The sequence below is a fragment of the Pyxicephalus adspersus genome, chromosome 7 (genome assembly GCF_032062135.1).
Source record: "Pyxicephalus adspersus chromosome 7, UCB_Pads_2.0, whole genome shotgun sequence".
Taxonomy (NCBI): Eukaryota; Metazoa; Chordata; class Amphibia; order Anura; family Pyxicephalidae; genus Pyxicephalus; species Pyxicephalus adspersus.
Genome location: NC_092864.1, coordinates 50728063 through 50749803, shown reverse-complemented (window position 1 = coordinate 50749803; position 21741 = coordinate 50728063). Strand labels below are relative to the sequence as shown.

The following is a 21741-nucleotide window of genomic DNA, read 5'->3' as shown; positions in this document are numbered from 1 at the left end:
TATATAAAATATATATATATTCCCCCCTTCCAACAAATTCCATTTTCAAGTAACATGGTCTTTATTTCTTCTGTATTAATTAGATCTGATAATCCCACCATCATTTACAAAGAAACTTAAAAAAATGGACAGTGTCAAAGGGTCTTTTGTTAATCTCGAATGTATAGTTTCTGGCTCACATCCGATAACTGTGAAATGGTTAAAGGATGACAAGGAAATTCAGCCTAGTGGAAAGCACAAATACTCTTTCCATGATAACATAGCTTTTATGGAAATCAATGAACTAGAAGGATTGGACAGTGGGACATATACATGCATTGCCACAAATAAGGCAGGAAAGAATCAATGCAGTGGATTTTTAACTGTAAAAGGTATGCATTCCTTGTTATATTCAGACAGAGCTGTCCTTTTATAACACATTTTACATAAACTTTAACATTTTCTTTATTTACCTATTACCTATTTTAGAACCTCCATATTTTGTTGAAAAGCCTCAGTCACAAGACACTCTACCAGGGTCTAGAGTTCAATTTAAAACTGTTTTGAATGGCACCACTCCAATGGTAATCAAATGGTTTAAAGATAGCAAGGAACTCCTTTCGGGAGCAAATCGATCTGTATGGAAAGATGAATCTTCAAGTATTCTTGAACTGTTTTCAGCTAAAGTTACTGATTCTGGAAATTACACAGTTCAAGTTATTAATGATGTTGGCACAGCCACTTGCAAAGCAACGCTTTTTGTCAAAGGTTTGCTTTCTTTTCTATAATAGCTAAGCCTAGTTACATTTTTGCTTTATAACTAAATGTAATTTACATAAATCTTGAAAATGTTTCTCTATATTTAGAGCCCCCACAGTTTGTTAAGAAGCCAAGCCCATTCTTGTTGTTAAGGAAAGGTGAATCAACATTTTTCCAGTGTCAAATTACTGGCACACCTGATATCAAGGTCACTTGGTACTTGGATGGAAATGACATTACAACAAGTGACAGATACAGTATTTCATTTATAAACGGAATTGCTACTCTTGATATTACCGATTCTACTATTGAAGACACTGGAATATATGTTTGTGAGGCTACCAATGAGGCAGGTAGTGAGAGCTGCAGCATTGATGTTAAAGTGAAAGGTTAGTAATCAGTCCTGCTCAATATATTACTTTTTACTGACACTTAAAATACTTTTTTAAATGTTTAATAAGCCACTCTTTTTGTTAAATTGTAGAAGCCCCTACTTTTAAAACTGTGTTTGAGCCAATTGAAGTAGTAAAAGCTTCTGATGTAAAGTTATTCTGTGAAGTTCTGGGCACTCCACCATTTGATGTAACTTTTTCAAAGAACAAAAAGGAGATTCGGAGTGGTAAAAAGTACTCCTTAGTCCAAAAGGAATCCGTATTTGAGCTGCACATTTTCAACGTTGACTATTCTGATGCTGGTGAATACCAGTGTTCAATTTCAAATGAAGCTGGAGGCTGTTATTGCAGTGCCTCAGTACATTTAAAAGGTTAGTTACAATAAAATACCATAGATTATTTTTGCTACTGCTAAGTACTTTAAGAACAATATTAAATCCCATTTAATGGCTTTGTCTTATTTAGAACCTCCAACCTTTGTCCAGAGAATAGAAAATGCTACCACAATTCTTGGAAGTGCTGCTGTTTTTCAATGTGCTATAGCAGGTTCTGACCCTATAACAGTCTCTTGGATAAAAGGAGATAAAGTTGTAGAGCAAGATGACAACACCCAAATTACCTTCGAGAACAACATTGCTACCCTTTATATCAGAACTGTTGATGAAAGTCATACTGGTAGATATACTTGCCAGGCTTCTAATGAATCAGGGACAGAGAAATGTTCTGCATATCTTATAGCTCAAGGTTGGTGCTTAGCTTTACAAAGTCAAATTTTAGTTAAAATAGTTGTTAAAATAGTAAAGTAAATATTTTAATTTACATTTTTTTGAAATTGAATTTGTATAACAGAGCCTGCACAGATAGTTGAGAGACCAAAATCAGTAAATGCAACCGAAAGAGATCCAGTGACTTTGTATTGTACTGTGTCTGGAACACCAGAGCTCCAAGTCAAGTGGTACAAAGAAGGCAAACAAATTATGCCAAGCCGATTTTATACACTAAGCTTTGAGGACAATGTATCCAGCTTAAGGATTCAGTCTGCAAGCAAGGAAGATAGTGGAGAATATATGATTAAGGTTGAAAATGATTTTGGATACAGTAGCTGCACAGCTTTTGTAACCGTTTTGGGTTTGTATTATCATTTATTTTTATAGCACTTGCCAGAAAATATTCTGTTGGCTTGGTTAGATAAATAACCAGCTATATTCTTTTACTGAACAGATCAAGCTATACCTCCATCCTTTACAAAGAAAATAACCAAAATGGATAAGGTTCTTGGATCCTCCATTCAGATGGAATGCAAAGTAGCTGGTTCATTGCCCATAAATGCCCAATGGTTTAAAGATGGAAGTGAAATCTTGCACAGTGCAAAGCACAGGCTCGTTTGTCATGAAAATATAGTATCTTTGAACATTTCTGATCTAGATGTATCTGATAGTGGCAACTACAATTGCAAAGTAATGAATGTGGCAGGAAGTACTGAATGTAGTGCCATCTTCACTGTAAAAGGTTTGAAGCCATTTCTTCTTTCTTTCTTTTAATTTCATTTACTAATCTTTGGCCGTTCTGAACACTGACAACAATCTTACAAAAGAAAAAAAACCTGAAAAATCTTCTGTAAATAGAAAATGGTGTGCAGTGGTGTTAACAAAACTTTCTAAAGGCTAATATTATCAAGCAAATGTTATCGAAATCTAAAATAATTAAACACTCTTTTTACAACATCATAGAACCTCCAAGCTTCATTTTAAAACCTGAGAGCCAAAGGGCAATACCTGATTCTTTGGTGGATTTCAAAGTTGAAGTAAAAGGAACACCTCCATTTGCTATTAAGTGGTTTAAAGAAGATGTGGAACTCTTTTCTGGACCTAACTGTTTCCTTGGAATGGAAGGGTCAATAGGTTTCTTAAATCTTTTCACAGTGGATGGTTCAAGCACTGGACGCTATACATGTCAAGTTACCAATGATGTTGGTAGCGACACTTGTAGTACAATGTTGGTTGTAACAGGTGCGAGAATTTGCTTTCTTTTTGTTGTCTGTTTGTTTGTCCTACTTCATGTTTAAGAACTTTATTACTCTTTTGATCTGGATTAACTTGATAGCAATACACAACTTTACCCATCTCTTCTTCAAATTTAACCTCCATTACTATTCTACATATTTTAAATTCTAATTATCTTTTTCCCCTTTGGCTTTATAGAACCACCAAAGTTTATCAAGAAGTTAGAGTCAACCAAAGTAATCAAACAAGGTGATTCTGTCCGCTGTGAGTGCAAGATCAGTGGATCCCCAGAGATCAAAATCACCTGGTACAAAAATGACAATGAAATTAAGGCAAATGAAAAGTACACTATGTCTTTCATTGATTTTATACCAGTACTTGAAATCAACAACCTCAGCATCGAAGATAATGGAGACTATACTTGTGAAGCCACTAATGATGCAGGCAGTGCCAGCTCCAGTAGCAAGATTGTAGTCAAAGGTCAGAAATGTGTTTCAAAGTATGCTGAGCTGACTTAAAAATTTTTGAAATAACCAATATAGTTATTCATATGATTTCAGATTGTTTAGTGTTTAGACTCATTTAAGGAGTGTTTAGGTCAAAGTTTTATATCAATCATTTGCTAGTTAGTCAATACAATTGGCATGGAAAAAAATATACTGTGTTTTATACATTAAAACATTGCTTTAAAAACTGGAATTTTCCATGCCAAAAAAGTCATAGATTTCAATGTCTTTCTTTATTTTCTGCATTTTACGGTGCACCATGTTGTTCCTAGGCTTTACTGCTGCTGACAGTTTATTTTAAAAAGTCCATCAAAAAGGGAAACATTTTTGTCAGAACACATACAAAGTTTCTTTTACAAAAAAAACTTTAAATTAAGTATTTAGGTTTGTTATAATACCCAATTCAGTTTAAAAATTAAAATAAAATTAATATTATATTACAGCTGTCAGCTCTCCCGCCTTGAGACAGGGTTATAGAGACAGCATTGTCCCTTGTACCTGTCATGTTTTGTCCTGGTGTTACAGAAACAGACAGTTAAGAGAAATCTAGGTTCCAATTTTTTTACTCTTTTATCTAAAGCAAGAACAAAAAAAAGGTAAATAAAAAGATTTCTGTAGTTAGGTTTTAAATATATAGCCATGGGACAATATGGTAAAGCTGAACTCTAGACAAGCGGTTAAATACATAATTGAAATGCATGTATGCATATATATTAGTATCATGTATCCATATTACACTTTTGTTTTTGTAGCATATTTCCACACATTGCTATTTTGCACACATATCAAGGACAAATTCTGGGTGAGCCAATTACTGTAACTTCATAGTTTTGAGATGTGGGAAAAATGGTAGTGCGCAGCAGAAACACACACAGCATGTTGACTCTGTACACATAGAGCCCTGGCTAAAATTCAACCCTTGGACAACAGTGCTGCATAGCAAAGTGATAGCCTCTTGAGACACAGTGGTACATTTATATACATGTTCGTTAACTATTTTGCCTGGTAAAGGATTTATACTTTTGTGGAGACAGTTCTGTGATCTAGATACCCCTGCTTTGCTCACTCTTTATCTTACTGCAAGCACATTCCTTGTCAGCATAAATGCATTGATGTAGGACCTATAGGGCTTCTTGTACTGTCTCCCCCTCTCCCAGCAAGGCTGTGTGGGGCAATACAGGAGGCAAAAATTAAGAAAAACTCAGGTTGTTACATTTTAAATGCATTTAAGTTTATTTTGCTATTACATGACTGCATTGACTTCACTGGAGTTCAAATTTACATTATTGTCTGTTTATAGAAAAATCTACATTTTTTAAAACTAATTTAATACATTTTATTTACATTTTATTTAAATTTACCTAATTTTAAACTAATTTAATACATAATAAAATATTTATAGTTAACATTTTCTTTAAAATAAAATATGGAGTATAGGTAGTTTATCTATTGTGATATCTATTTTAGGCAAACCTAATTTTATAACTTTGTACATGAATAGGCTAAAGGCAAAGGTGCTAATGCCTAAAGCTAATATAAGTATAAATGCTATGTTTTGCTTATCATAGCTGCATATTCAACATTTTTTTGCACTTCAGAATGTGGCTTTGCATTGATAAACTGGGTATTCATTACATGTATATAGACATACATTAGAGCCTGGAAAAAGTAATAAAAAATTTAGTAATACGTTCATATGTTCATTATTTTTTTATAGAGCCTCCTGTCTTTAGCAAGAAGCCTAGTCCAACAGAAGTCTTAAAAGGCGTGGATGTTAGTCTTGAGTGTGAACTCTTGGGAACACCACCTTTCGAAGTGACTTGGTTTAAAGATCGCAGACAAATCAGAAGCAGTAAAAAGTACAAAGTAACCTCTAAAAATCACCTAGCTTCTGTTCACATTCTTAACGTTGAGGCCCCAGATATTGGAGACTATCACTGTAAGGCCTCTAACGATGTTGGAAGTGATACTTGCATTTGTAATATTAAACTTAAAGGTAATTCTTTATCCTATATCTGTCTCCAAAAAAAAAAATGCTCATACACCATTCCCTATTCATGTTTACATTTTGTTTTTGTTCAGAGCCACCAAAATTTGTGAAGAAAGTTGAAAGTGTAACTGTTATCTTGGGTGAACCTCTTGAATTACAAGGATTGATTGAAGGCTCACAACCTATCTCAGTTTTTTGGCTGAAGGACAAGGAAGAGGTCATCAGAGAAAGTGAAAACATTAAAATTTCTCACTTTGAAAACCTTGCAACTCTTCAGATTAGAAAGGCTGAACCAGCTAATGCTGGAAAATATATATGTCAGATTAAAAATGATGCTGGAATGAGGGAGTGCATAGCAAATGTGTCCGTTCTAGGTAACTACAAAAATGAAAGGCCATAGAATCTAGTTTACTTGGCATGGGTAGTAAATCAGTTTAAACATCATCATGTAAAATTTTGTTTTATTTCAGAGCCTGCAATAATAGTAGAAAAGCCAGGACCTGTAAGAGTTACCGCAGGAGATGTGAGCATAATCGAATGCATAGTAGCAGGCACACCAGAACTTTCAGCTAGCTGGTTCAAAGATGGCAAAGAACTAATCAGCAGTGAAAAATATAAGATCAGCCTATCCAAAGGGATAGCTTCAATTAAAATTCTGTCTTCAGACAAAAATGACAGTGGAGAATATACCTTTGAAGTGAAAAACAACGTTGGAAAAAGCACCTGCACTGCAACAGTTGATGTTCTTGGTTAGTTGTTTAATCTTCCAGGCTTTACCCAAAATAATAATAATAATGCATGTACTGAAATTATCTTCTATATAACAAAATCAAATTTGTTTTTGCATTTTGTTAATTAGATCGCATATTACCACCTTCTTTCACCAAAAAATTAAGAGAAACCACCAGAGCAGTAGGTTCCACTGTTCAAATGGAATGTAAAATTACTGGATCACCACCTATCTCTATCACTTGGTTTCACAATGGAAGCAAAATCTTCAGCGGAGATAAATATGAGCCTGAATTTTCTGATAGTCTTTGTGTTTTAAAAATTAATTACTTGGAATCCTCAGATGCTGGAAATTACTCTTGTTTAGCAGAAAACATTGCTGGGACTGATGAGTGCAGTGCTACTCTAATTGTCCAAGGTCAGTAATTCTGATCAGTTATAGAGGGAAATCTTCTTTACTTCTTGCTGCATTTTTGCTATTTACGTATTCATTCTTGAAAGTTGCTGGAATGCAAAGTATCTTTAGATGCACTATAGTAAATTAAAACATATCCTTATTGTCCTGAATCTTATTGTATGTTTTATAATCCTTCAGAACCACCTTCCATTGTGACAAAGCCTGAACCACTGGAAGTCTTACCTGGAATGAATGTTTCTTTTAGTAGTTTTATTAGGGGAACACCTCCTTTTAAGGTACATTGGTTTAAGGGAAGCAGTGATCTTATTTCTGGAAGAGCATGCCTTATAAAATTCAAAGACTCAACTGCCACCTTGGAATTATATGAAGTCGATATTTCCCATAGTGGAGACTACACATGTGTGGTTTCTAATGATGCTGGAAAAGACTCATGCACTACACAACTGTTTGTTAAAGGTAATGTTTCCTTTTCAAATGCTCTTACTCCTTTTAGTCACCTTATTTTCAAAAGCTTTGCTAATGCTTTTGTGTATTCTTGAATTAGAACCTGCTATCTTTGTGAAGAAAATTAAGGACTACAGTGTAGAAACTGGAAAACCATTTATTTTGGAAAGCACATACACTGGAACACCTCCCATTTATGTTACCTGGGAAAGGAATGGTGTAGAAATAATACAAAGTGAAAGATGCAACTTAACAACAACAGAAAAATCTTGCATTCTGGAAATCTTAAGTAGTTCTAAAGAAGATGATGGTGAATACACTTGTCGGGTTGAAAATGAAGCTGGGCAGGATATTTGCCAGTCTATGGTGACCATTCTAGGTTTGTGTTTGTGATACATTCTCTGTAAAATTATATGATTTTTCTTAGGGTTGGGCAACATTTAATTTACTTGAATTATTTCCTTGATAGATTCTTAAGGTTGGGCAACATTTAATTTACTTTAATTATTTTCTTAATAGAACCACCATACTTTATTACAAGTATTGAAGATGTAGAAGTGACAGTTGGTGACTCAGCATCTTTGCAATGTCAAGTTGGTGGCACTCCAGAAATTATAGTTTCTTGGTACAAAGGAGATACAAAACTCAGGTCAACTCCAGGATGCAAAGTGTACTTTTCAAACAATGTTGCCACCCTTGCTTTCAGCAAAGTTGACAAAAATGACAGTGGAGAATACATCTGCACGGCAGAAAACTCTGTGGGATCTGTTTCTTCCAAGGCAGTCTTCACCGTTCAAGGTGATTTTATCTTATGAAATTGGTTTGTTTTCAACTAATAGTATAGTTGCAGGGGAACAAAGTTTTCTGATCTACTTATTTTTTTTGCAGACCGTCAACTTCCACCTTCATTTGCCAGGAAAATGAAGGATCTGGAGGTAACACTTGGGCAGCCAGTGAAATTTGATTGTCGTATTAATGGTTCAGAACCCATTGAGGTATCTTGGTATAAGGATGGTGTGCCCTTAACTGGGGACAGTAATCTGCAAATGTCATTTAAAAATAATGTAGCTACTCTTCGCATTCTGAACTCCCAGAAGGACCATGCTGGTCTTTATTCTTGCACAGCAAACAACGCAGTTGGTACTGCTTCTTCTTCTGCTAAGCTAACAGTCTCAGGTTTGTTCATTTATCATAATCTGAAAGTGGACTTCATTTATTTCCTTGCTGTTTACAGCATAAATCTTTCAATGTTTAAGAACACTAAGATATTTTGCTATTTATTTTGATCTATAGAACCCAAGAAACCTCCTTTCTTTGATAAAAAATTGGAATCAGTAGGTGCCGTGCTTGGGCAGAGTGCGGATTTTGAATGCCTTGTATCTGGAACGCAGCCAATCAAAGTGCAGTGGACCAAGGATAACAAAGATATTATATCTGGTGGAAATTATAAAATCACTTATATTGGTAACACAGCTCACCTGAGAATTATAAAAGTGGGCAAAGGAGATTCTGGTGTTTACTCTTGCCATGCGGCTAACGACGTTGGGAAAGAATCTTGTTCAGCTGAATTGAGTGTGAAAGGTATTCTGTCATATATGTAATTTTTAGAGTCTTACATAAGTTCTTATATCTTCCAAGGAACATAACAAATGTAAAAGGAATGCAAAGTAAGTTCTTTGTTTTGTATGCATCTTTGTTTTTATCTTCAGAGTGTGTTTTTAGTAATAGTAGTAATGGTAAAAGCACAAAACAACATAAATGCCCACATTCTTACTCACATTTTTCCACATTCTAACATAGCTTTCTAAAACATAAATATGAAGAAAACATACAAACTTTGAAGGGTACAGTATGTCTTAGTAATGAAATGACTGTACGGATAGTTACTTTTCTCTTTTACTTCTATAGAACCCCCAAAATTTGTAAAGAAGTTAGAGCCTTCAAAGGTTGTGATACTTGGTGGCTCTGCCCAATTTGACTGCAAGATTAGTGGATCACCAGAGATTAAAGTTGTATGGTACAAAAATGACGCTGAACTCCGACCAAGTGAAAAGTTCAACTTATCTTTTGCTGACAATGTGGCACTTCTTGAGATTAAAGATTTCAGCCCAGAAGACAGCGGTGATTACACCTGTGAAGCTCACAATGAAGCTGGTAGTGCAAGCTGCAGTACATCAATCACAGTAAAAGGTGCCAAGTTAACACTATTATTTTATCCTTATTTTATATTAGTATTTCAGTTGGTACACCCCAATTATTACTTTTTTTTAGCTTTAGGAACTAGCTAAAGATGAATTTAAGGTAATTAATCATGCATCATTTAGTGTATGAAAGTATAGCCCCCATGTCCCCAATAAATGTTTACCTTAGTTTTAAGGAATATTAGTCATTAGTATAAGTTATTAGTATACATAAGTTAACAGGTAAAAAAAAACATGTACATTTGGAAAGTGAATTTAAATGCATAGAAAAATTTGTTTTCAAAAGTATATTTTGTTTAATAGCAGGAGAGAGTTAAAATCAAATAGCAACTGGTGTAGGTATAAGACAAGTTAATCTTTTAAAACATTCTTTCCGATATTCTTGAAAATATTAGTTTGAATTTGTCAATGGACAAATATGTAACACTTTTCCCATCCTACCCCATGTCATGCCAGGGCCATACTGGGATTGATTTATTCTTTTGATCCCACAATTTTCCATCATCAGTAGAAATAGTATAGTCATCTCATATAAGCTTTAGAATACACTTTATTTTAAGATTTGAAAGGACCATTAAAAAATATAGTTTACAACAAGAATGATTTAAGCAGAGAGCTTTTGTTTTTACTGTCTAAATGTGTTGGCTCTACAGTAACCATTAAAGGAAAGACATGTTTTATTTGTACTGGTTTAGTAATGATTGATTACTAATGATTGATTCGCTTGTGTAAAGGTGAAGTATGCAGTAAGAAATAGGTTAACACATATAGTAAAAAAATTGTCCTGTTTAAAAAAAACCAAACAAATGTTTTGTTTTACCCTTAGAACCCCCCATCTTTGTTAGAAAGCCTAGCCCAGTGGAAGTTCTGAAAGGCATCGATGTCAGTTTTGATTGTGAACTTCTGGGAACTCCACCATTTGAAGTTGCCTGGTTCAAAGATAGGCGACAGATTCGAAGCAGTAAAAAGTTCAAACTTACTTCTAAAGACACCTTTGCCAGCATCCATGTTCTAAATGTGGAGCCAGCTGATATAGGTGAATACCAGTGCAGGGCAGTCAATGAAGTTGGAAGCGACAACTGTGTTTGTGCTATCAAGTTCAAAGGTACTGTATGGTGATTTATCTTTAAAAGTGTGTTCCCTCTTTTTCCTCAAAAGTTTGTTTTAAAAGTCTCTTGGACACTTCTTTTCTTCTATAGAACCACCACGATTTGTGAAAAAGCTCAGCGATGTCACATGCTTTTTTGGTGAAACAGTTGAGTTACATGCAGTTACCGAGGGCTCTCAGCCCATTTCAATCACTTGGCTAAAGGACAAAGGAGAGATTGTAAGAGAGAGTGAAAATGTCAAAATCTCTTATGCAAACAACATTGCAACATTGCAAATTGCCAGCACAGAATCCTCAAGTGCAGGGAAATACACTTGCCAGGCCACAAATGAAGTGGGAGCACGGGAATGTGCATCTGTACTTTCTTTAATAGGTTGGTAACCTATGCTAGCACTTTATTTTTTGTAGAATAATTCAGTAATTAGCACTAATTCAAAGTATTAGCAAATAATAGTTGACAAAAAAAACATAATTTCTTTCACAAAACTATATTTAATTGTGTTTCAGAACCAGCAAGAATTGTGGAGAAGCCAGAACCAATGAGAGTCACAGCGGGTGATACTTGTTCTCTTGAGTGTACTGTTGCTGGCTCGCCTGAGCTCAAAACTAAGTGGTTTAAAGATGCCAGAGAGATAAGGAGTGATCATAAGTACTCCATTACTTTCTCTAACAAGAAATCAACACTTAAGATTCTGTCTGCTGACAGGAGTGACAGTGGGGCATACACTTTCGAAGTAATGAATGATGTTGGTGAAAGCAGCTGTACAGTCTCTGTTGAAGTTCTTGGTTAGCAAAATTATATTTTTGTATAAACATTTTATATATTTATATGATAGGTGTCTGTTTTCACTTATAGCATACTGTCCTTCCACAGATCGTGTCATACCACCATCTTTCACCAGAAAACTTAAAGATACCAACAGTGTCTTGGGATCTTCTACAGGCTTGGAATGCAAAGTTTCTGGCTCTCTTCCCATTTCTGTATCTTGGTATCAAAATGGCAACAAAATTGTTAGCAGTGACAAATATGACATTACCTTTGCAGACAACACCTGTGCCTTAACAGTGAACTCACTGGGGGCTGCTGATGTTGGAACTTATACATGCGAAGCTGCTAATGTAGCAGGAAGTGATGAATGCAGTGCATCCCTGACTGTCCAAGGTTGGTAGAGATTGTAATCTTGTTGGTAAAAGACTTCATATTAGCTGCTTTTGCAGTTATACCAGTTATCTTTCTTCTTCATCTAACAATCTTTGCCTTGAACTTTTAGCTTTTTAAAGAGTTTTCCTAATGTTTTTCATTATATTGCTTTGTATCTAGAACCACCTTCTTTTGTGAGAAAACCAGATCCCCAAGAAGTATTACCAGGCTCAAGTGTTACCTTTACCAGTGTAATTAAAGGAACACCACCATATAAGGTTAACTGGTTTAGAGGAAGCAGTGAACTGGTGCCAGGACCTAACTGTAACATCTCCCTGCAAAATTCATTTGCTGCATTGGAGTTGTACAATTTAGATTCAGTACAGAGTGGTGATTATACTTGCGTGGTAAGCAACGATGCTGGCAAAGACTCTTGTACAACACATCTTCTTGTGAAAGGTTAGTGATAACACTAGAAAGTCAATTATTTAGAATTATTTCATATTTTTAAACATAATACAGTAAAATACATACTCAAATAAAATCATTTTTCTTTGCAAACTTTCAATAGCCCCTGCAACATTTGTGAAGAAACTAAATGACACTAGTATCGAATCAGGCAAGGCTATCACATTGGAATGCACATACATTGGTTCTCCAACAATTGTGGTCACATGGAGGAAGAATGGTAGAGAAATAAGCCAGTCTGAGAGGTGTAGTATAACCACCACAGAAAAATCTTGCCTTCTGGAAATTTTTAGTGCCTCCCAGGAGGATGATGGAGAATACACATGCCAGGTGGCAAATGAAGCTGGCAGAGACACATGTACTGCCTTGTTATCCGTTATAGGTTTGTACTCATTTAGGCAACTATAAAATACATTTTTACAATTTTGGTAATCATCCTTTAATGGTCCTTATCACAATTCTTTGTTCTTTAGAACCACCTTATTTCATTTCACCTCTGGAACCAGTGGAGGTCACCATTGGAGAATCAATATCTTTACAATGTCAAGTGGGAGGAACACCAGAAATAAAAGTATCTTGGTACAAGGGAGACACTAAACTAAGGTCCACCCCTGCTTACAAGATGCAGTACAAAAATAACATTGCCACATTAGTTTTTAACAAGGTGGAAAAGACAGATAGTGGCGAATACATCTGCAAAGCAGAAAATGTTGTTGGAATTGCCTCTTCCAGTGCTCTTTTCAGTGTGCAAGGTGAAATTAACTTCTTTACAACTATTCCTATATACTATGGAAGACTTTTTTTGCATGGGGAAAAACTGCTTTGGGTTTGTAAAACTCTTTTGACAATAGTGCTTATTCTTTTGCAGAACGGAAGGTGGCACCATCATTTGCAAGGAAAGTTAAAGATGTTCAGGAAACTATTGGCTTTCCTGTTACTTTTGACTGCCGAATAAATGGCTCAGAACCAATTGAGGTTTCTTGGTATAAGGATGGTGTTCTTTTGAGAGATGACAATAATGTGCAAACTTCATATATAGACAATATTGCTACTCTTCATATTTTGAGCACTAGCATTGACCACCTTGGTCAGTATTCTTGCACAGCTACAAATCCTATTGGTTCTGCTTCTTCCAGCGCTAAACTTATCCTTACAGGTTTGTTAAATTTTAAGTTTCAATGATTTTGCCTTCTTATCTTAAATTGAAAATAGTACATCAGGTCTTAATTTCATTTTAATTAAACACCTAACTTGATCTTAATTTATATATATACACACACGCACACACACATAATCTTACTTATCCCTTACTTCCAGAACCCAAATCTGCTCCTGTCTTTGACATAAAACCTGAGTCTACTAATGTTCCTATTGGAGAAGCTGCCATTTTTGAGTCCCATGTCACTGGAACACAGCCAATCAAGGTATCTTGGGCAAAAGACAACAGAGAAATTCGCCCCGGAGGAAACTACAAAATCTCTTTTACAGAAAACAGAGCACAATTAAAGATTCTGAAAGTCAGCAAGGTCGATGCCGGTAATTACACATGCTATGCCAGCAATGAAGTTGGAAAAGACTCTTGCTCAGCCTCTCTTGATGTGCAAGGTAAAGTTAACAAAATATTATCTTGTTTATAAAATAAACTTTTTTCCAAATGCCATTGCATTGTAGAAATCAAGCAATTTTTAAGAAGTAGCTTTTGCTTTAGAAATCAGTTTCAAAAGTGATAGTTATGTATTTTCTTTGTGTTACATTTTGGTCACATACAGAATATTCATTTTCTTTGACCTTTCTGGGTCTTTCCTGTTGTCGTGGGTCCCACCTTACTGTGTTTTCACATTACTTGGAATTACCTATCCTAAAAAGTCTCCCCCTCCCCACTCTTGTTTATGATTTAACATATCAACAAACAAATACCCAAAAGTTCAATACTAAAGTCGTTCTACAACCCAAAAATACTAAAAAATGACAGGTTTTTCTTTTATTGTTAACCACCATGTTTTTCCACAATTTTACAAAAAACAAATTCTTAATTTTCATTTTATCGCTACTAAAAACTTGCCATTATAATAGTTCTATTTCTTTAATAATGTAGTTTATTATTGTCAGATACAGTTCCACTAGTAAAAAAAAAAAACATTAACACATATATATTTTTTAATTTATGTGTGTGGTCAGCCTATAAAAAACAAATCCCACATGTCCTTAAAAACAAAACTATATATCAACTGATGAACTTTCTAATTCTTCTAATTTTTTTATTTCTTTTCACAAGAACCACCACGTTTTGTAAAGAAGTTGGAGTCTTCAAAGGTCATGAAACAAGGAGATTCTGATAGATTTGAATGCAAAATCAGTGGATCACCTGAGATTAGAGTTATTTGGTTCAAGAATGATGCAGAGATCCAGCCTAGTGCTAAATATGCAATGTCCTTTGTTGATTCCATGGCTGTGTTGGAGATAGCTGATGCTAACATTGATGACAGTGGAGACTACACTTGTGAAGTGCACAATGGTGCTGGAAGTGCAAGCTGCAGCGGTTCTCTAAAAGTTAAAGGTAAGGATCATGTTTTATTTGATATTTTAAACAGTTACTGGAGGAAACAGAAGAATAAATATATCTTTCCTAACCTATGTTAGTCCTTACAGCCCTTTCTAGACTGCTTAGGAGTAATGCTGTATATGGTCTTGGGTGATGAATTTCTGACATGATTTAAATAAGGCCACTACTTTCAGAGATTTTTATTATATATTTAGGCTGAAAATGGCAACCCTTCTTTATGGTGTGTAAGTGTGATGGGAATATGGGAATAACCAAGTCTTAGGGGGTTTAAGCAATGAAAATGAATTTCTTGCCAGGTGGAAATAAGATACCCACACTTATTTTAGTAATTCTTATGCACAGTGGTTATCATTATTAACAACAACACACATTTATAAAATATTTCTTTTCCTGTTGTAGAGCCTCCTCATTTCATTGCAAGGCCAGAACCCGTGCTAACATTAAAAGGACTTGATGTAACTCTTAAATGTGAATTGAGTGGTACACCTCCATTTGAAGTTACCTGGTTTAAAGACAGAAGGGAAATTAAGAGCAGCAAGAAATTTAAGATCATAACAGAGAACTACCTTGCCTCTATACATATCCTTAAAGTAGATGCTGGTGACATTGGCGAATATCAATGCAAAGCAGCGAATGATGTTGGAAGTGACACCTGCCTGTGTTCCATTAAGCTTAAAGGTAGGTATAGTTCAAGTGCATCATGTTCTTCTTTCACATTATTATACTGTAAGTTATATTATACATAAACAGTATTAGCTCCATTGTTTCCCGTGGTCTTTTATAATGTATTCCATTTTTCCTTACAGAACCTCCAAGATTTGTTCAGAAACTTGAGAACTTTACTTCAGTGGTTGGAGAACCAGCTCAGCTTCAAGCTGTAGTTGATGGCACCCCACCCATCACTGTCTCATGGCTGAAGGACAAAGAAGAGGTTGTCAGAGAAAGTGAAAACATCAGTTTTTCATTTGTTGATAATGTCGCAACTCTTAACTTTGCAAGGACTAAACCAGAAAATACAGGAAAATACACCTGCCAGATCAAGAATGAAGCTGGTGCACAAGAATGCTTTTCAAACTTATCGGTGCTAGGTCAGTATTATTTAGCAAAGATCACTTTATTTTAACTTAGGCTAGTCTTTGTTTTGTATTGTATTTGTATCAGTAGCTGCCTAATTAAAAGGAAGGTAGGCTTAGTGAAAATGCTTGCAGTAAGCTGACAAAGTTGGCAATAAGCTGACAAACACATAGTATACCATATAGATTTAGCAAGACTTTTCATAATCTGTTAACTACTGTTTTTCAGAGCCTGCAATAATTGTTGAAAAGCCACAACCAACAAAGGTTACTGCAGGTGATTCTTGCACCCTGGAGTGCACTGTTGGTGGAACCCCAGAGTTTATAACCACCTGGTTTAAAGATGGAACAGAACTGACAAGTGATGAGAAATACAAAGTTAGCTTCTTTGGCAAAGTTGCTAGCCTGAAAATCCTTTCCACTGGAACAGAAGACAGTGGGGAATATGAGTTTGAAGTGAGGAACAATGTTGGCAAGAGCAGCTGCACAGCCAGTGTTGATGTTTCAGGTTGGTGATATAATTTATTTTAATGAACAATCCTGTATAATAAAAATTAAGTACTACTCTATTACCCAAGCTAGTGATTAGAGCTGGTCTTTTAATATATGGTGTCATATGCAAAATGTTAATATTGGATCCCCTTCCCCAGTGAAAACATGTGCAGCTTTGCAGATAGTACACCTAGATACCTATAAATGATAATGAAGACAGAAACACTTGTCAATGTTCCTATTCATAATGTAACATTAATTACTGTATTTTCTGTAATAATTTTTTACTGTATTTTTTACTTTTTAGACCGAATCATTCCTCCATCTTTCACAAGAAAACTAAAGGAAACTTATGGCTTACTTGGGTCAGTAACCTCCATGGAATGTAAAGTATCTGGATCTCCTCCTATTGTAGTTTCTTGGTCTTTCAATGGAAGGGAAATTGTCAGTGGAGACAAGTACCAGACCACCCTCACAGACAACACTTGCACACTGAAAGTCAATGATCTGGCACCAGCAGATGCTGGAAAATATGCTTGCCATGCTACCAATGTCGCTGGATCTGATGAATGCAGTGCTGCTTTGTCTGTTAAAGGTTAGTTTAATAAGTACAAGCATCCTGTTGATATTGATAGCTTCATTCTGTACCCTGCTGTTAATTACAATTTTTTGCTTTACAGAACCACCATCTTTTGTGGAGAAGCTGGAACCTGCAGAAGTCCTCCCAGGTGCCACAGTTACCTTTGCCGGTGTGATTCGTGGAACTCCACCTTTTAAAATTTCTTGGTTTAAAGGCAGTGAAGAAATCTTGCAAGGAAGCAACTGCAATATTACACTAACCGAATCCTTGGCAGTTTTGGAACTTTACAATGTCAACACTCTGCAAAGTGGGGAATATTCGTGCCATGTCAGTAATGATGCTGGAAGGGATTCTTGCTCTACTCAGCTCTTTGTTAAAGGTTGGTGCATTATATAACTATTATTAGAATGTGTTTAAAAAAGCAGCACAATGAGTAAATTGTTGTTCATCAATTAAAGTAGTGATATTATCATGTGTTAAGGTATGATAGACATCAGCGCTCATGCTGTTAAGGCATACCTTTAGTATTTGTGTTAGCAGGGGTCAGAACTACAGTGAAAGCTATAATATTCTATGCAAATAGATGTCAGTCCAATTTTTAGGCTATATGAATACAAGAAATATTGAATAGACATGCAGCAGGAGGTTTTTATATTTCATAAAAATTCTCAGATTTCTTTAAATGTTTTGTCTTAATTTCCAATAGAACCTGCCGCATTTGTGAATAAACTCAACAACTATCAAACAGATAGTGGCAAACCAATTATTCTGGAGTGCACTTATACTGGAACTCCTCCAATATATGTGACATGGAAGAAGAATGGTGTTGAGGTGTCTCAGTCTGATCGGTGCAGCATAACTACAACAGAGAAATCTTGCATCCTGGAATATTCAAGCAGCACAAATGATGACGATGGCGTATATACTTGCCGTGTAGAAAATGAAGTTGGTCATGATACCTGTCAAGCAACAGTAAAAGTTTTAGGTAAGTAGCATGTGTGGTGTTTACGTATGTAGTTTGGGTTTTGAAAGAATGAGTAAGACGTTAACTGTAGGATTATGATTAAGATTTACCCTTGCTTGCTTTATGTTTAGCAGAATAAAATGTTGTAGGTAATCTCAGTAGTAGTAGCAATTACATATTTTTTTCTAGAGTTAGATGTGTAAGACTGGGAACATGTTTTGGCAAAACTCTCCTTGTACTTGTGTTGTCTTCATAATGGGAAATAGGTACAAAAAATGCAAATGAGCGTTAAGTGAATCCTGGTGACATCACTGCAACATTTGGGACATAAATAAGCATTAGATATTGATATTATAAATGCTTGGTTACTGGGGTCAGCCCCTACCTTAACATTTGTATTTGTAAAAGTCAAACATAGATATTCTAAAGTATTCATACCAACTGATGATGTCTTTTCCCTCAGAACCACCATATTTCCTTACACCACTGGAACCAGTAGAAGTTATTGCAGGTGATGCTGCATCATTGCAATGCCAAGTTCAAGGGACACCAGAAATAAAAGTGGCATGGTACAAAGGTGATACTAAACTGAGACCAACAGATGCTTGCAAAATACACTTTAAAAACAATGTGGCTACACTTGTTTTCACTCAAGCGAATATACAGGATTCTGGTGAATATGTATGCAGAGCAGAAAATCCAGTTGGTACTGCATCCTCTGCTGCCCTTCTGACAGTAACAGGTAAACCTATTTTGAATAATTGTATTTGATAATATATTTTAATTATGCTTTTTCCAGAGGCTATTTAGTTGGTTTACGATGGCAAAACATAAAGTGCATTTTGCGTTGTTCGACCTAACCATTAAAGCTTCCTGCTAAAATACTGGTGTTATAATATGTACAAAAAGAATTCAACAACTTTTACTGCATTTTTCTGCAGAACGTATCGTTCCACCTTCCTTTGCAAGAAAAGTGAAGGACATACAGGAAACTGTTGGCTTACCCGTGTCATTTGAATGTCAAATAATTGGGTCAGAACCTATTGAGGTTACTTGGTATAAAGATGGTGTACTTTTAAGAGATGACTATAATATTCAAACATCATATATAGATAAAACTGCTACCCTTCAAATCTTTCAAACTGACAGACACCATGTTGGGCAGTATACTTGTAAGGCTTCTAATTTTGTTGGAACTGCCTCTTCTAATGCCAAACTCATTCTGACAGGTTTGTGGGCTGTCTATTTCTATATTTTATTACATATTTCCTCAAATTTCCTTCAACATTTTTAACACCAACTTTTTTTTAAATTTGCTCCACTTTAGAGGGTAGAAATCCACCATTCTTTGATGTGAAACCATCACCAGTAGATGTTCCTGTAGGAGATCTTGCAGAATTTGAGTGTCATGTGACAGGAACACAGCCTATAAAACTGACTTGGATCAAAGAGAACAAAGAGATCAAAACTGGAGGAAATTACAAAGTTACTCAACTAGAAAATACAACAAAACTTACAATTCTGAAAACAGACAAATCTGATTCTGGACAGTATACATGTTCTGCTACCAATGATGTTGGAAAAGATTCTTGCAGCGTCAAGCTTAATGTACAAGGTATTAATATTTGTTTGTATATTTGTTTTAATTGGATAATTTTTAATGTATTTGTTTAATTTGTTATGTTACAAATCAGGCACTTCAGGTGTGATAAAAAAACCAAAGTCACTGTACTATTCATCACTTCTATCTGTCATTATCCCTCTAGTGGCCATTTCACACATTTTAGCCCATAGCCCATAATGTTAGATGCTCACACTATCACACACACACACATTGCATATTAGGTATTATTAGGTATTAGGTATTAATCTAGTTGAGATTGGACAGGGCACCAACCTTTTATTTTGTAGGTCTTTTAAAAACAGTTTATTTTTTTTATGTGCATTTACAATATTCATATTTTTTTATACAGAACGGAAAGTTCCTCCAAGCTTCACTAAGAAGTTTTCTGAAACTGTTGAGGAGACAGAGGGCAACTCACTTAAACTGGAAGGTCGTGTTGCTGGCTCACAGCCGCTCATTGTTTCATGGTTTCGTAATAACCAGGAAGTTGAACAATCAGCTAACAGTGAAATCTCTTTCAAGAACAATGTGGTGCTCCTTCACATTAAGAAGTCCAGTCAGGCAGACGCTGGTCTATATACTTGCAAGGTGTCAAATGATGCTGGAAGTATACTCTGCACTTCCTCTGTACTTATTAAAGGTTGGTTTTTCAGATTATATTTTAATTATATAAATTTATATATACATTTTTAACTATTTCCTAAAATACAAACTTAGTAATTTTACCTAAACAAACATTGTTTACTTCTACAGAACCTAAGAAACCTCCCGTATTTGACGTTCCTCTGTCACCTGTAACTGTCTCAGAAGGAGAGGGCTTACAGCTTAGCTGTCATGTTGATGGATCCCAGCCAATCAGGATTCAGTGGCTCAAGGGTGGACGTGAAATCAAATCTTCAAATACTTGCAGTGTCACCTTTGTGAGAGGAACTGCAACACTGGAACTGAAAGCTGCTGCTAAGGGTGATGGTGGAGATTATGTGTGCAAAGCCACCAACTCTGCAGGAAGTGAATCCACGACTTCTAAAGTCACAATTAAAGGTGCAAAATAGCACAATGATAAAACCATAAAATAATTTATTATTGCTTATTTAAAGTTAGGAGAAATTCCTATCTTAGGCCCCTCTACTTCTATTGCTCACGAGGACCAATAGAAGGGTGACTATTCTTTGTATGGTCTACAGTAACAATATGGCAACATATCTAATCTTTCTCCATCTATTTTTTTATATTTAGAAAAAGCTCCTGCAGCAGCACCTGTGAAGAAAGCAGCAATTGAAGGAAAGCTTTTCTTTGTTTCTGAACCAGGCAGTGTAAAAGCTGCAGAGAGTAAGTGTTTATGTATAAATATATGAAGTTAACCTTTTTAACCATCATTGCTCAATATAACATTATACTATTCTTGCAGAGGGAACTGCAACATTCATTGCTAAAGTTGGGGGTGATCCAATTCCTAATGTCAAATGGATGAAGGGCAAATGGCGGCAGATTAATCATGGTGGCCGCATTGTGATTCAGCAGAAAGGAGATGAAGCTAAACTTGAAATCAAAGATGTCACCAAGACTGATTCTGGACAATACAGATGTGTAGCCTTCAACAAACACGGCGAGATTGAGTGCAGTACTAACCTCTCAGTAGAGGAAAGGAGACATGAGACCATTGAGGGTGACCTCAGAGCCAAACTTAAAAAGTAATTGAACACACATAAAATTGTTGCATACATAAAATTATACTGTACATACAGGCTAATTCCTATTTCTTAAATATCATTTAAGGACTCCAACTAAGAAGAAGGAGGAGGAAGAAGAAAAAGCCATTGATATAATGGAGCTCCTGAAAAATGTTGACCCTAAGGAGTATGAAAAATATGCTAGGATGTACGGCATCACAGATTTCCGTGGTCTTCTTCAGGCTTTTGAACTTCTCAAAGCCAGCAGAGAAGAGGAAAGCCACAGAATGGTAAGTCTGAGTCCTAAGTTTAGAGCTTTGTTTTACAAACCCAGTCTTAGTATTGTTTAAAACCTTTCCTCTGGCATTCTAAACAGTGCCTATTTTGTATATACATGATAATTCATAGGTGTAGCCAGATTTATCTATCTGTGCTGCCCCAATAAGACCTACAAAAACAGTTCTATGGGGCACATAACTTATTGATGTCCTCTAACTTAGTTTTCGTTTTCCCACATTTAAAGTTTCAGCAATACATATTTTTCCTAAAGTATATCTATTTTGTTATTTTATTTTGGATAGGGAAGGAAAGGTTTATTGGTTCTGAGTTAAAGTAAATCCTTAGAAATTAAGGTAAA

The 21741-nt window shown here is 35.5% G+C and overlaps 1 protein-coding gene across 1 annotated transcript in view; it reads left to right on the top strand.

The window, feature by feature from the left end:
• TTN (titin) overlaps positions 1-21741 on the top strand; it is a 229257-nt gene that overhangs the window by 66615 nt on the left and 140901 nt on the right. Inside the window, exons 56-98 of the mRNA XM_072418400.1 lie at positions 84-371; positions 469-747; positions 846-1127; positions 1223-1501; positions 1596-1874; positions 1980-2258; positions 2352-2639; positions 2861-3139; positions 3332-3613; positions 5357-5635; positions 5722-6003; positions 6100-6378; positions 6489-6776; positions 6954-7232; positions 7321-7599; positions 7740-8018; positions 8109-8396; positions 8514-8801; positions 9129-9410; positions 10248-10526; positions 10621-10902; positions 11037-11315; positions 11404-11691; positions 11851-12129; positions 12242-12520; positions 12612-12890; positions 13007-13294; positions 13456-13743; positions 14414-14695; positions 15101-15379; positions 15508-15789; positions 16004-16282; positions 16574-16861; positions 16947-17225; positions 17553-17831; positions 18274-18552; positions 18752-19039; positions 19138-19425; positions 19784-20074; positions 20188-20475; positions 20671-20763; positions 20843-21125; positions 21211-21394. Of these exons, the coding sequence (XP_072274501.1) occupies positions 84-371; positions 469-747; positions 846-1127; positions 1223-1501; positions 1596-1874; positions 1980-2258; positions 2352-2639; positions 2861-3139; positions 3332-3613; positions 5357-5635; positions 5722-6003; positions 6100-6378; positions 6489-6776; positions 6954-7232; positions 7321-7599; positions 7740-8018; positions 8109-8396; positions 8514-8801; positions 9129-9410; positions 10248-10526; positions 10621-10902; positions 11037-11315; positions 11404-11691; positions 11851-12129; positions 12242-12520; positions 12612-12890; positions 13007-13294; positions 13456-13743; positions 14414-14695; positions 15101-15379; positions 15508-15789; positions 16004-16282; positions 16574-16861; positions 16947-17225; positions 17553-17831; positions 18274-18552; positions 18752-19039; positions 19138-19425; positions 19784-20074; positions 20188-20475; positions 20671-20763; positions 20843-21125; positions 21211-21394 (11861 nt within the window). The remainder of the gene's footprint in view (positions 1-83; positions 372-468; positions 748-845; positions 1128-1222; positions 1502-1595; positions 1875-1979; positions 2259-2351; positions 2640-2860; positions 3140-3331; positions 3614-5356; positions 5636-5721; positions 6004-6099; positions 6379-6488; positions 6777-6953; positions 7233-7320; positions 7600-7739; positions 8019-8108; positions 8397-8513; positions 8802-9128; positions 9411-10247; positions 10527-10620; positions 10903-11036; positions 11316-11403; positions 11692-11850; positions 12130-12241; positions 12521-12611; positions 12891-13006; positions 13295-13455; positions 13744-14413; positions 14696-15100; positions 15380-15507; positions 15790-16003; positions 16283-16573; positions 16862-16946; positions 17226-17552; positions 17832-18273; positions 18553-18751; positions 19040-19137; positions 19426-19783; positions 20075-20187; positions 20476-20670; positions 20764-20842; positions 21126-21210; positions 21395-21741) is intronic.